We start from the raw sequence: 15,523 nt of genomic DNA, 5'->3' as shown, positions 1-15,523 counted from the left end.
AAAATAGAATCTGTAATTCGCCATACTAAAGTGTTACGAACTTGAATAATATCAAATAGGAGCCAGACTTGCTTGGTTTTGAGTGCATATTTGACCCATGTCTTGTTACTGAGACCTTGTGGAAAGATTTGCATGATTATGGAGTCAACTTCATTGGGTTCACCATTTTCTAAGACATATTAGCCACTGCTAAGTCATTTATAGCTTGAAAGCAAACAATTGTAAATGCTGATCCATTCATATCCCACCATAAAACACAGGATGGGTTATTCACTTCTGTGTGACGCGTGCTCCCACTGCGACGGAGAACAAAATGACTCCTTTTTAAGCCATCTATATATAAACTGCAGAGGGACAGGCTACAATGGGGGATTTCATTCTGGGGAGGTACTCAGAAGATTTCCTGTTGCCAACACAAAACAATGGCATTTCTAAGGAAATTGTTGTCTCTTGTTTTAATATTTGAGTTATAACATTGAGAGTTTTGCATAGAGTAAAGGACATATTCTTATTTTGATCAAGGATGAAAGATTGATCTGGGAAATAATTTTTTTTATTTGATAGGTATAATTGGTCATTATTTATTTGTATTAATTTCTGTGTTGAAGGAATAAGATAAAGCTGGTAATATTTGGGTTTGTACTGCATGCTTCCAAAGCTGCATTTCTAGAATGAGAAATGAGAAAGAAGGCAATGTAGGTTTTGACAAAAGCAAAACAAGCCTGGGAAAATCAAAGCAGTTACAAAAAAGCTTTAAAATAGGGAAAAACTTAATAGAAGCTATAGTGTAGAAAATTCATATAGGAAATGAAGGGACACAATAAGAAATACCAAGTCAAAGAAAGTTAAGATGATAATAAGGAATTAAGTAATCAAGGGCAAGAGAGATGTTTTTGGAGATTCTGACTCTTTTCATGATGAGGCTGATGGAATTTCTGGAGAAGGGTGGCGGAAATGTTCAGCACTGTTTGGAGGGGATAAGACAGGAATTTTATACCTGAAATCTGCCAGACTTTAAGGCTGAAATGAAATAGCAGGAATTGGATTTATGCATTTTTATATAGCTATTATATTTATATTTATATTTATATTTATATATTTATATATATATATTTATATATATATAAATATATATATATAAATATATAAATATATCTATAAATATATAAATATATATAAATATATATATATAAATATATATTTATATATTTATATTTATATTTTAGTCCAGCTAACCAGGGAGCCTGAAAATAGCTAATGGGTTCTCACAGGTTAATTCTCCATAGAGCTGGAAATATAAGACAGTTTTCCAGAGGCTGAAAGAAAATTGTTGTTGATCCAGTATTTTAAAAGAAAGTGAGATTGTCTGAGTGATTATAGGTGTGTTAAACAGACAAAAGATAAAAAACCAGTTATTGGAATGATATATAATTAATGAAGAATAAATGGTATTTAGTGTCATTTAGTAGGAGTTCATCAGAGAAAGGTCCTTCAATCTAACTCAATATCCTTTTGATATCATCATGTTAATTGATGAAGGTAACAGTAGCAATATAGCATTATTGTTTACCTTACAGGATTTCTGTAAGCCATTTTATTAATTGTATCAGAATGGCTTGATTACTTATCAGAATTACAGCATATGGACACAGCATCTCTGGTTGGCATGAAGATTAATTAAATGATAGGCTTCAGGGTGCATCTGGTGTGGGGAGATAGAGCAGATGGGACGTACATCCATTCTCATTTCTGCCCTATTTAACACTTTTAAACAATGGTTTAGTGAAAACATATTATTGTTAACAAAGTTTGAATGTGGCATGAAAATTGGAGCAATTTATAATGACGGGACTCTAAGGCAGTGTGGATTACTCAGTGTGGCTGAAGTATCTGGTAACTACTTCAGTACAAACAAACAACAGGTTCATCATTTGCTGGCTATGCTTACAGGATGTCCTGGTGCACCATAACAAAAAAAGCATTTTAGAGTTGCTTGTGAAGAATTGACTGGAGTGCACATCCCAGATGTACAGGAGACAGCAGGAGTTGGCAGTACCACTGTTTGGTTTTTGCCCTTGGAGGATGGAACAAAATGAAGCCTACTAGTTTTTTATTAACATCTTAGTTTGATTCTGTCTGTTGGCTGTAGCCTGTCTTACTACAAACAAATCAATGCAGATGTGTTCCACATATCTGGTACATCATACACCTGAATATGAGTGAAAACTGTCCTCAGAAAAATTCCTGTAGTCTCTATTCACTTCCCTTGAGCCTCATTTAAGAACAACTTGTGGAAATAAATATATCCTAACTATTTTATTAGTATTCTTTCAACTAATGCACTGAATATTTAAAAGAAACTGATAAAAAACCTTGGGAAGAATATTATGAGGGATTAAAGCAGCAAAGGGGACCTACAGATGTAACGTAACATTCCTGGTAAAATAGTCACAGTTTGTTTTCAGTGGATTTGAATTACAGAGGGAGAAAAAAAATCTTCCGTAGAACACTTCTAATGTAAATTGTTGGGTTGGTGGGCAATTTGTGTAAAAAGAATTGCCTAAACGTGCTGTTGTTTTGCTTTATTAAGAATTTTGGTATGTATTTTTATTGTGATGCTGATCAGGTTTCCTGTTTTTGGCACAGATTACAGGACCGGCCCTTGCTTCACTTTGGTAACGAACCAGATGTGCCAGGGCCAGCTCAGTGGGATTGTCTGCACAAAAACCCTGTGCTGTGCAACTGTTGGGAGAGCGTGGGGCCATCCCTGTGAAATGTGTCCTGCCCAGCCGCATCCCTGCCGCCGCGGCTTCATTCCAAACATCCGAACCGGGGCCTGTCAAGGTAAGGTAGCAGCAAAGCTTCCCCAAGAGCTGCTGAAATTGTTACTGGATTAATCTTAATTGAGTTACACTGCTGTGAATAACCTGTCCTAAGCCATTCTCTGCTATATGTGTGAAGAATGGAAAAACACTGTCAGATGCATTACTTCATGATTCAGTGAGTGCCTGATGTTCAAGTGAGTACATTAGTAACTCAGGTCGTGTGAGAGCAGCCAGCATCTTAATGAATTTCTCACTGCCAGCAGTGCTTTCCCTTGGTTCTGTAATGGCGTTTTTCTCAGTGTACCACTCGATCATTCCATGGAGGAATTTGTTCTGTTTCAGAGTACTCAAAACATGCAAACATCAATCTGTGGCAATAATGCCCCAGTTATCTGGTGTGAGATTTTTTAGCTAAAAGTTGTGTAGTTTGGATTAATCTTGGATCTCTTATCTCTTGAGCTACACTGCTTTGACCTGGAGAAAAGTGCCTGTCGTGCCATTTGTAATGCCTTATTATATATTTTATACAATTTTGGAAATGTATTTGCATTTGTTTCAAATCATAAAATCCACCCAGATGTTGCTTACTTCTTTCAGAGCATGCCTTACCATAGAAAGTCCTTACACTGCTTTTGGCTTTTATTCTAATACTTCCAGCTGTATAAATTCTTTTATTGTCTGGATGTCTGACAGGAAACAGGAGAAAGTTAACAGGGGCAACTATGTATTAAACTGATGTAGATTATACATTCCCAGCACCATATCTTTGGGACTAGTTTATTTTAGTCTGTCTAACATTTTCTAATAAGTTACAATATTTTTGAATATAGGGAAGATAAAGATTATAAATCGATGAGTAATTTTATATAACCATGAAATTCCTATGAAAGAACTTCAAGGCATTCTGTTGCATTAAAAATGGAGATACCCTCTGTCAAAGGCCAAGTCATGGCTGGTGCCTGCAGACAGACATGGTGAACTTCAAGATGGACAACATGGTTGTGTGCACTGCATGATGTGCCCATATTTTGACCTCAGTGAATCTGTTCCTCCTCTCACTGTAAAGGTCAGGACTAAATTGTGCAGGAATCTGTGAACTGAGATTCTGGACACTTTGAAAGCTTATGTACATAAATATGTGGCCCACACCCCTGAATTTATGCCACACCTAGATATATCCCTCTTGTTTGTGTCATGGGAAAGCTGCAGTGAACTCTCCAGTGGGTTTGTGCAGTTTGGAATAAGGATACTTCTGCTTACTGCATGTTTCTTAGCAAGCAGCTACATTGATGCTGATCTGTATGTGGTGCCAACACAGTTTTGGCCCAATATGTTTGACTTGTATTTTCCAGTTTTCCCTTCTTAAGTATTGTGTTTGTAATTTCAGTTGATCTTTTATGGAATTACATATGAAATTAGCTTTATTTTTCATGCAACTATACTAAATCCTTTTGAAATCAGATAATGTCCATTCAGACCGAAGACATTTCAAGGATTTCACATCCATATTCAATCTAAATAAAGGAAAACAGGTTAAATAAAATCCAGGTTCTTCGGAGAGAAAAAGGGATCACTATTATTGTGTGGAGAAGTAAAAAAAAAGTAAAGAAATATTGAGGGCAAGGTTATTTTCAAAAGTGATTACAATATCACTGCCCAAAGTCTGACTTTGGCTGAAAGTTAAATTAATATAACAGCAGAGATTTCAAAGATACAAAGAAGAAAAATAAAACCAAAAGGTGGGATTTTGAAACAGACATCATGACTCAGAGGCATGACTTCTGTTTCTTTAGTTTTTGAGGTTTTTTAAAGTCAACACAGTGCCATGATGTCTGGCTGATTGCTGTTGCTAAAGCACAGCCCATTGCTGTAGCAGCAGCAGTGTGGCTGCTGAGGCTGTGCTGTTCTGTGACCTCCCAGCACAGCAGTTCAGGGACAGCTCTGTTCTGCTGCTGCTGCACCCCTGACCTGCATCGGTTCACCCAGGGGTCTCAGCATAACACTGCCATGTGGTGCAGATATGCTCCTTGGTGCTCCTGAGGCTTCCTACTTGTGGCTCTCAGGAAACTTGCCTCTTAGCCTTTTGTGCAGACATAGTACATTGCTTTTCAGACTTCAAGACACGTTACAGCTGTCTCTCTGGGATCTATAGAGATTTGAAGGCATCAACTCCTTCAGTCCCTGCATTGAAACCTATGTCAGTGTGAAGCCCAAGAACTCAAGCAACCAGCTTTTAGCAGCAGCAGCTTAGGAGATGAGGGAAGAATGAGCATTTGGATTGGAGAGTGGAGTGCTCTGTGCTCCTGAAGGAATTCCTGAGCAGCAGAGACAGGGCAGCCCCTGGGGACTGTGAGCCAGACTTCCCCAGTGTCCTATTGCAGTGCCACTCCTCCGCCTCCTTTAGCCTCTTTTCTGTAGCTGTTATTGAGCCATAGCAACACTTGTGCAGCTAAGTGACGACACACATGTTGTTGTGCTAGAATAATTGTGAGGCCAGAAACTGGGGCCTCTTGAAAATGTTTGTCTTGAGCTTACTACCTAGTCTGTGATATCATCTTTGTTATTTCATTTTCCTTGGTGAAAAAGTGAAAAGCAAAGAAAGAAAGCTAAAAGGGAAAAACCCCTCAGATTTATGTATGTCTAAGCAGGCCGTTAATAATTCCTCCTGAGACATTAATTATGGCTATGAAACTTTTTGAGTTAAATCCTAGCCACAGTCTAATGCCATTGGTGCTGATCTTACTGGAGTGTCAAGTTAATAATTTCCATCAGAAATGACTCTGCAGTTGCTGTGCCTCTCCATGAGGCCCCCTCCATGCACCCTGCAACTGCTCCTCTGTGCTGGTGGCCTGAGCACTGTATGGAGTTGCCAAGATTTTTGAGGGGCCAAGCGATTTTGGGTGACCAACTTTAGACACTTCAAAGAAACTTGAGTTCTGGCAGGCTGTGTTTTCTGCACACCATTCCCCAGATGTTTTGGAAAAACAAAGCAATAGCAGTTAGATATTTAATGTCTGTAACAATAATAACCATGTGATTTCTTGCAGAAAATATTTAGAGTACTGTACTTAATCATACTTTGCATAGAGTAATTACAAAATTAGTGTCTGTCTTCCCAAGCAAGTATCATAATATTATGATGGGTGAAGAATGGATTTAGGCATATTTAATTTCTGTGTAGACAAATTATTATGGCTGTTCTTGAGAAATGAAATAAAAGTGGGTGTTTTTTCCTTTTTTTATATCACAGATGTGGATGAATGCCAAGCCATCCCTGGGATCTGTCAAGGGGGAAATTGCATTAATACCGTTGGATCTTTTGAGTGCAAATGCCCAGCTGGACACAAGTTTAATGAAGTAACACAAAAATGTGATGGTAAGAACTTCTAGAACTTTCGTCTGAAAGTAGAGGAGGGAGAGTCTACTTTTGGGGAACCAACTTGGTTTAAAAGTTTATAACAAATTTACTGTCTCTTTTGCCTTGAGTGTGCAAGTAGCATTATTCATAACAAATATGAATAGGGGTTCTTTCTCCTAAACCAGAGAATGTTAAATATTGGCCCTGCAACTTTTATAGCCTTTTTATTTATGAAACATTTCAGACTTGAAGGTACTTCTAACATTAAACATGAAAACATTAAAAATACTTTCTAAGTGATATGTTGCTTTAGAAATGCTTGAGGCACGTGTTTCTTTGTGGATTTTTTGACCAAAAAGTGTATATGACTGGAAGGTTCAACACATTTCTACCTACTCAGGTGAACTGTATTTAACATAAGTGGGAGTTTGACAATGCTGTGTGAAGACTGCTGGATTGTGCTCTGAACTCAGCCTTACAGTTGCATATGTTACAGAAGGACAAACATTTTATCTGCTCTTACTAGTCATCCTAACCTCGAGGTACAGCAGGTGCTAGATATTAGTGTGGAAATTTGCAGTGTGCAATTATAGAATCGTGCTATTTTTTACTGTGATTTGATAGTATTTTAAAAATTTCTAATATAATAAACGTAGATGTCTCCTTTGCTTTAAGAGAATTTTGAGTACATAAGGAGCATAATACTAAAATGTGTTAGTTGCACATTATTGATTTGTATTTACTCTGAAGTCCAAATAATGTTTAAACTCTTGCAACTGATTCTACTTTCAGTCATTAGACTAAAATTAACTTGAGTAGACAAGTTTCATAAGTAGCTAGTGATTTTGGAATGCCACCTTTCAGTACAAGTATTTGTGAGAGAAAGGTGTACATTCACCATCCTTTCTTGCATCAAGCTCCCTTTAAGAAGCATTCAAAACTTTCTAGTCATTTTAGAAGAATTATGAATTACTCTTTCAAAAGAAAAATCGCTATTTAGGCAAAACTTTATAATTTATTTGCAGGTTAGGGAGAGCAATTTCATAAGAGCTTGTACACAGCATGGTTTACATACTGCCTGCCAATGATTTTGGCAGAATGTAACCTACATTTAGAATAGAACAACATTGCAAGTGTTTCCTTCTGTGGATGAAGTACCAAGAATGTGGTGAATAGGAGAGACTGAACATGTGCCTTGTTAAGTATTAGTACATGAAAAGCTGAGAGCTGTAGGCTACATCTCATAAATATTTTGATGGTATTTTTCAGTTGCTGAATCATTTTAAAAACAAACCCCAACCAACAACCAAAGAACAAAAAAAACCCAGACAACCTCCACCCTCAGAGCCTGCACTTGCTAACAGTTAAGGCACTGCACTCAAGAACCTGGTATAGGTCGCTGTGTTCCCAAATCCTGCCACAAATTTCCTGCCCCATTTGTGAAATCCCTTTGCAGTAATCATCACCTGCTGCAAAAATGAGATGAATCTTTCCTTCTTCAAATTCATACCTATTGATTTTTGAACCCTTGCAGATAGAGCGTTACTTTCAGTACATCTTCATATTGTATGTATCGAGCAATTTTAGTTAAAGCTGTGTAGGTATTAATACAATTCAAAGAATGAAAATTACCATCTTTATACCAGTGGCATGAAATAAGATAGAAGCACAACATTTAAGAGCATGATCATCCAACAACAGCCTATCCATTCTGTTCTTTCTAAATTATCTTTTGAATTTTATAAGACAATATAAGACAAGTTGTTTGGTTTACAGTAATTAACTATAGTTGATTCTGATTCATGATGAATAACATCTGATTGTGGGCTTGGTTTAGCTTTCTGTTTAGCAAGTAGGACTTCTAGCAGTTGTGACATGTCCTTGGTCACTGATTTAGTTCAGCTGGGAGCTACTGGCTGAATTAGCAGTACTGTTTTTTCAGGGGGTCTCCATTAAAGTAAGATCATAATAGCAACTGTCAAGGACAGGTAGACAATAAACAAGATGGAAAATGAGGGGGCTTGGCAGAGGTTCTCTTTGTTAGCTGGTGGAAATCTGCATTTTTAACTGCTACATTATTTCACTGCTTGATATAACAATTTCTTTCCCATTTGCAGTAATGCTGAGGTAAATTCTATTTTTTGTGGTGACTGGGGGAGTTATTTTTCCTGGAGTGACATTTAAGTCTGCGAGTACATCAAGTATACTTACCTTTGTAAAACTCGCATACTTAGCAACCACAGTGTTGCTTATATGGATGTCAACACTAATATAAATAGTGAAACACTGTTTGGTTTAGGCTCAACCCTAAAATGAAGAGTGATGATTTTGCTTTTAAAAAGGTCGGACTCTATGTAAACAGTGGCAACACTGACTTTAAGATAAACATTGGTGATTTTGAGTCAGAAAATGCTTGAATCTGATCCATTTAAGATTGCATTTTTCTCTGTTAATTAAGGGCTTTATTCAGACCAAAATTCAATTTCCACATTTTTTGTCACTGAGACTTGTGGGACTCCTGTGGTGTATAATCTTGGAGCAGAAGCCAGAAGTCTCTTAGCAGTGCTCCCAGGGCACTCGGGCTTGAGGCTTTGGCAACATCCTCGAAGTAGCAGTGAACAAAAAGTCACACCCCTCTCACACACCCAAGTGAGGAATGTGACCCACATCAGGACAACTAGCAAGATGCTGGGGAAGAATGTGTGCACAGGGGACCCAGGGCCCCACTCCACTTAGGATGGCTGAGCCTGCAAACTTGGGTTATCTGTGTGCCATCCCAGTCCCTCCACTCCTTTCCTGCAAAGGCAAGGGACCACAAAAATATTAGAGCATCCCACGCTTTACCTAGGAGACCAGGAGCTGTTAGTTTTTATATTACTGTTTTTACAGAAGAAGTAGAACTTAGATCCTTTCTACTTGCTAAAATGCTCATTAATGGTCCTGTGGGACTTTGGGTGTTCCCCCATCTGTTGGGGCCAAATTCCAATTTAGGCGTTACATTTAAACTCTTCCAGTCCTTTTTAATGACTACGGTATTATTCACTCCTTGCCTTGGTGTGTTGGGTGGTGTTGCAGTATTTCATCTCAGAAATTTTTGTGGTTGGTGAAATCATTATTACAGTTACATGTCTGTCTTCTCATAGATCTCTGGAGGAGAGGTTGGGTAGAGTCCTGTGATGCCGTTATTTCTAGCTGGATGCTCCCTGTCAGGAGAGCAGCTGGGTGATTGTAGATGGCTGTGACAAACAGATGTCATTGATCAATAACCTCCCTTTCCTCTCTGTTTGGCTGATTTGTCTTGTAGGTACCATGGCAAGAGTGAGCTGTTTTTAAGCTCAGCAGAGCTCCAGGTTCCTAGGAGATGAGGGCAGTACTAATTAGATACAGCTGCATTGTTAAGACAGTCACTGGAAACCAAGGGGAAAGTAACTGCACATCACAGGCAGGCTACTGGTGGTAATTAAGGAACACTTGGGGCTGACATAGGTCGTTATTCACATAGCTGTAGATTATGTAAACTATGTGTGGAAGAAATCCTTCAAGTTCACTCTGTGCATCTATGATGAGTTGTAAGAATTTGTTGGATTTTTTTCCTGCAGACTTCGAAAATTTTTCTATATTGTATCTATGATGATGATTTAGTGTATGGATTGAGATTTGTTAATGAAGACAGTCATGATATGAAAACTTTATTTTAAAATCACTGACAAAATTTAGGGGGAATTATGGGCACCGCTGGTTTCTGCAGTAGATATTTTGATTACACTCTAGAAACCTGTTGAAACTTCAGAACATTGATTTAGTGGAAAAAGTCAGGGAAGATAATTTTTGTTGCCTGCAGTCATCCTGGTCTGAGGTGTAGTCCTGTCAGATTGCATTAGTTGAACAATACCTAACTGCTCAGTGCTTTTGTGTGGGGGATTTCCAAGACAAAGCCGAGTGCAGTAAGAAGGACAGGCAATTCAGAAGGTAGTGCCTGTCCCTGTGAGTCTGTATTGAGCCAGTGCCTGTGTGGAGATGCTGTGCTTCTGGAGATAGTAGTGAAGCTCCTGGTCATGGTTAAGCTCCTATGGTCATTATTCTGGTCCCAACACAATTTTCTTAATTCTAATATGCAGAATTCGGACTGGATGAGTTACAGTTTTCTTACACTTAGTAAATCTCTGCAGTTTTTAGATTTTCATCTATCATTATTAAGAAGTAAAACTTTTGCAATCTACAGATACTGTATTTTTAATTTGCAGGTACAATATTTTTTTAGGTTCTGTTTCATTTCTGTTTATAAGATGTCTAATGAAAGATGCTAATTCAAAACTACTGATTATGCCCTGAATTTGATCATTACTACTAATTGTAAAATACCTTTTCTTGTGCCAAAGCTCATTTAGCTAACCTACCCCTGCATCTCTTTTTGTCTTAAAGATATCGATGAATGTAGCACCATTCCTGGAATTTGTGATGGAGGAGAGTGTTCAAACACAGTTAGCAGTTACTTCTGCAAGTGTCCTCCAGGGTTTTATACAGCTCCCGATGGCTTAAAATGCATAGGTGAGTAGAATCCTGTGAACAATTGGACAGTAAATGTTATAAAAATTCATTAATATCTAAAATGGATAATAATGTGTCAGAAACGTATTTCAACTTGTGAACTTAAAATCCTTATTTTATATAGAAGTACATCACGTGCCTGTATATGTATTCTGAAATGAGTTTTCCATTCGCAGGATATTTCTTCTTTGCCTCTTCCTTGAGACCTTCTCTTTTATTTTTCTACAGCAGTTTTTCTGTTATGTCATTTTTTTGCCTTAGAACTTGTTTAAAGGTCTCCTTTTATTGTTGCTCTCATGTTTGTCTTTAGTCTGTTTTATATTTAGCACCCACTTAGAAAAGCAAATTTGAATTCTAACTGTTACAACCCTAATGCAGGTCTTTGTCATTAAAGGAAGTAATGTGATAAACTGAGTATGGGACATTTTAATGTGCTTTTATGGTGTTGATGATTTGGCAGAGCTGTTCTCTCAGACTTTCACTGTGGTACAGCAGAACTGTCTTCCAAAGGCCAGACTAGGAACCAAAGGACTTTGGGAGTGAAATGACTGGCACTGCACTGCCAAAGCCCTGAAGGAGCAGTCTTAGCAGTTGATGCTTCTGGGAAGCATACAGCCTGCTCTGAGGCAGGTCTAGTAGTTAATTAATTTTTTTTCTTATTTTTGTGCAGTAATTCATTTTTTCAGTGCCAGTACTGAATTTTGGTCAAAAATAAAATGACAGGTTTATTTCCTCAGTTTTAGCATATCTATTTGAAGGCTCTTACACAGTGCCAGAACTAGGAACCAAGACAACATTCTGTATTTAGTAACTTTGGTAGGAAATAATTTTGGAAAAAAATTTGGACCAAATCCCAAACTTCACAGAGATCAATACCAAATAATAACTTTCCCAAGAAATCTGGAAGTAGTTTGGGTTATGATTAATTTTGAATGGTGTCATTCAATTTCTGCAAATTGTAAGAAATAAACTGCTTTTCTTCCATCATCAGGAATAGCTTTTCTGTAGATATAATCCATACTGTATACTTAAAATGCCAATGGGAATTCCTTTTATTGCTTCAGATTAATAGCTTCTAAATTGCTGTGGATCATTAAATCAGTGATTGTTGCCTGTACTTATTATTTGTGAGCAAGATTTACCTTTCTGTAACAAAATTTTTCTAGAGATGCACAACTTGCATTTGCTTTTTACTTTTTATAGTCATCATTCAGTGAGAACTGCCCAACATTCACACCCATGTCATATTCCTGCAGTTTCTCAGCATTTTTACCCCCTGTATTTGTAAGCTGAAGTAGTTCAGCTAAGGAATTGGAGTTTTAAATGAAGCACTACGAATTGCAATGTCTGCAGATATTTTGGATTCTTGTCTAATATGCAGACTCATACTTGCCATAGTTACAGGGACAGAGCCCAAATCTGTGTTAGTGCTGGGCAAAACATGTAATCTTGATTTAATTGCAACATGCCTGTCTTAAGTCAAAAGTGTTAGCTGGACGTGTCTGTTCTGTTAGAGAGGAGGAAATGCTTCTGAGAAATGTATCCCTTAGGGATACACTGGGGCTAAATATCCAAAGGATACACCAGGAGCTCCATTATTACAACCTTAAAAATAAGAGTAGACAAAGCAAACCAATTATTTCCTAGAGCTGAAGAGCAGAAACAAGAGCAGGGCCTTTCATCCTAAGTGCATGAAGAGTACAGTGAAGAAAGTTGCTAGCTGGTGCTTCCAACTGACAGAAATTTGTTTGGCCTATGTTTCTTTTTGATGGTCTCTCTTTAAATTTTTTCTTTTTGAGAGACACGTTTTTATTGAAATTTAGTCTCATGGTGATTTTTTGTCTTTTCAGAAGACTATAATTTTTAGTAAAAACAATAAATACTAAAAACTGAAACAGATAAAATTATTTCCTTTTGTTCTTGTCCTGGTTTGTGTGTTTTTACCATTTGGAACACAAAAGGAAAGGAGAGGAAAAAAGTGAAAATAATAACGTCTGATTAAGAATATGGAAAGATTTGGTATTTTTCTCATAAACTTGCTTGTTTTTTTTCTGAAAATTATGTGGCTTTTGAATGCATCCTTATACCTTTAGGTAAATAAAGCTGTTTGCTGCTTGCTTATCTCTTCATGGCACATTGTTTACTTGCACAGATCCTGTGTAGATTCCTTTTCCACTTTCCATTACTACTCTTAAATAATTCAAAACTTGGTACTGACCAGAATGGAGAAGGATGAATTACAAAAGATGATGGTCAGGTCTGTTAGATGACTTCGTTCTTCCCATCCACCCCACCATCACACCAAGCAACTGAATATCTCTCCAGGGGTATACTGGAGAACAGTTTCAAGGAGTTCTATTTGATTTTTAAGGGGGTAGATGAAGGAGTAAACATGTGTGGGAGTTTAGCTGGGCACCAGGAGAAAATGGAGAACCAGTAGTAGAACTGAAAACTGATATTTTTTTCCTCTGTTTCAGATTCCCATCATATGATAGTATTAGTGATCTAAATAAAGTTTGGAAATAAAGGCCAACTGACTCTTTTAGCTGTACTCTCAGTAATATCCATATTTAGGGTTCCAGCTAATAAAAGGCAGGACTATCACAGACTCTCACAACAGATCACTGTATGTCAATTTCCTCAAAATAGTAAGAAACTCCTCTACTTTTTTTTTTATATCCACTTGTGTAGCTAGTAAATTCTGAAAAGCACTGGTACTAGACTGGTGAATCCACCATGCCCTGGATAACTGAGGTACTTTTTCTTTAGAAAATTATGTCTGCTATTGTAAGATTGGATCTGCAACTTTTTCCGCTACATTTTGACAGCAAGTATTTGTATTTTTTAGAAACAAACATGGTCTGGTTTATCATGCAGTGTCAAATCACATTATGGCTTATATCGAGTTTGACATGATGTGACATATTGTGAAACAATTCCTCAAAGATTCAGATGGTATAGTGAGATTATTTTTTATGATTTTTTTAATCTCATCCACATTTTCTTGTCTTTCTCTAAGCTGAGCTATCTCTAACAACATTGCACAGAGCTGAGTATACAAAATCTGGGTACAGGACATTCTTTGTACAGCACATGCTTACCCTTTTCAGACAGAAAGCCAACGGATCTCCATAAACAGTGTGATTGCACCAGTTAAAACTGTGTTGCTGTTTCTTGCCTGCAAGCCCTTATCTTGTCAAATCACTACATAGTTCAGCTGGGGAAGCCATGACTCATGAAAAATGAACTAATGCTTTGCAAGCTGCAATGAATTCATTGATGTGAATTTAGTGCTTGATTGTCAAATCAAGACTTAATTGATCTGGTATTATCTTTGATAGCGATGGTAGTGCAATTTTTCTTTAGGGCCATGGAAGCATATGTTGTTACATGCTGAATATATATTTTTACTGCATTTTTGCCTCTGTTAATGCATTGCTGCTCCATATTTCACTGCAGCTCTCTCACAGGTTAGACTTGAGTCAAAACAGCCCAAATATTGTCTAGATTTTTTGTTTTTCTAATTCTTGTAATGTTGCAAGGTCAATGTAATTGATAATGCAAATCATTCCAGAAAAATGGGACCTTTCCCTCTTGTGGAAGCCACGTTCCCCACTGAACTGACAGTTCAATTTCCTTCTCTTGGCAGATGTGCGCCCTGGATTCTGCTTCTCCACGCTGAGCAACGGGCGCTGTGGCAATCAGCTGCCGCAGCCCCTGTCCAAGATGCAGTGCTGCTGTGACAGCGGCCGCTGCTGGGCTTCTGCTCCTGCCACCGCCCCAGAAATGTGCCCCATCAGATCCACGGGTATGAACCCACCTGAACTCTCATCAGCATGCTTGAACACCGAATTAGCAGTAGTTTCTTTTTTGTGTGTTTTTAGCTGTAATGTTTTCATGAAAGAACTACACAGGATGGTTGAGGCTGAAGGGCACCTTGACAGATTCTTCAGTCCATCTCCCCTGCTCAAGCAAAGCCTCCGATGGAAGAGACCTCATGCTCAGGACCCCCAGGAGGGCAAGCAGACAGAAAGAATTGTTGGTTGCTAATTAGTGTTTTGTAGCCAAGTTATTCTGACCTTACCTGTTTTGTATTTGTTTTCAACATCCTTGTCAAAATCAAATTACTTCCTCTAGACCCTTCTAGTACATCCCTATTCCCTCTGCATTTTCATTCTCATTGGGAAACTGGGATTTCCTTCCTCATGACAAGTTTTCTGAGGTGCCATATGTTCCTGAAATTTGACACAAAAGATGATTTCTCTCTGCTACCAAAATGTGCTCTTCTTTATTGCCTGTTTGTGTATTGAGATCCTCAGGTAATATATCACTTGAATTGAGAGAAGTTAGTGAGCAGATTGTTAACCTAGGTATGGGGGATTGGAGGGAATATGATTTTGAGATTATTTAGGACTGGAGACCTAATAAAATGCTTTAGAAAAGGAGAATAATAGAAATTTAAGAATTTATGGGAGGAGGTTAAGGGGGATGCAGAGTTTATGTCGGAATGGGATTGTAACAGTACAGCAGTGTAACTGAAAAAATTGTCAGAGATCATATATGGGAGTTTTTATTATTCTTGTTTTTAATCCTTTGAGTGAAACTGCATAATACTGGAGCAGAAATCTACGATCAGAACTGTTGGGAGACTTTCTGTTTCTGTCACTGTCTTATTCATAATATTTAAACATGTTAAAAGTTCAAAACTGGCTAGAATAATGCTAAAAACATAGTGCACTCTATTGATAACCATCTGAAATAGAAAGACTCGGAGAAATTTTTCAGTCTTAGC

General features: G+C 37.7%; 1 protein-coding gene across 5 annotated transcripts in view; it reads left to right on the top strand.

Annotated features, from left to right (window-relative positions):
• FBN1 (fibrillin 1) overlaps nt 1-15,523 on the top strand; it is a 144,421-nt gene that overhangs the window by 48,421 nt on the left and 80,477 nt on the right. For all 5 annotated transcript variants that reach the window (XR_015806507.1, XR_015806506.1, XM_088172539.1 and 2 more), the window contains exons 6-9: nt 2,647-2,844; nt 6,076-6,201; nt 10,606-10,731; nt 14,381-14,539. Coding sequence is in view for 3 of the 5 variants with exons in the window: in XM_088172539.1 (XP_088028665.1) it covers nt 2,647-2,844; nt 6,076-6,201; nt 10,606-10,731; nt 14,381-14,539 (609 nt within the window). In the remaining 2 variants the exon portion in view is untranslated. The remainder of the gene's footprint in view (nt 1-2,646; nt 2,845-6,075; nt 6,202-10,605; nt 10,732-14,380; nt 14,540-15,523) is intronic.

The sequence above is a fragment of the Sturnus vulgaris genome, chromosome 13 (genome assembly GCF_052056855.1).
Source record: "Sturnus vulgaris isolate bStuVul1 chromosome 13, bStuVul1.hap1, whole genome shotgun sequence".
Taxonomy (NCBI): Eukaryota; Metazoa; Chordata; class Aves; order Passeriformes; family Sturnidae; genus Sturnus; species Sturnus vulgaris.
This window is presented reverse-complemented; position numbering and strand designations above follow the sequence as displayed.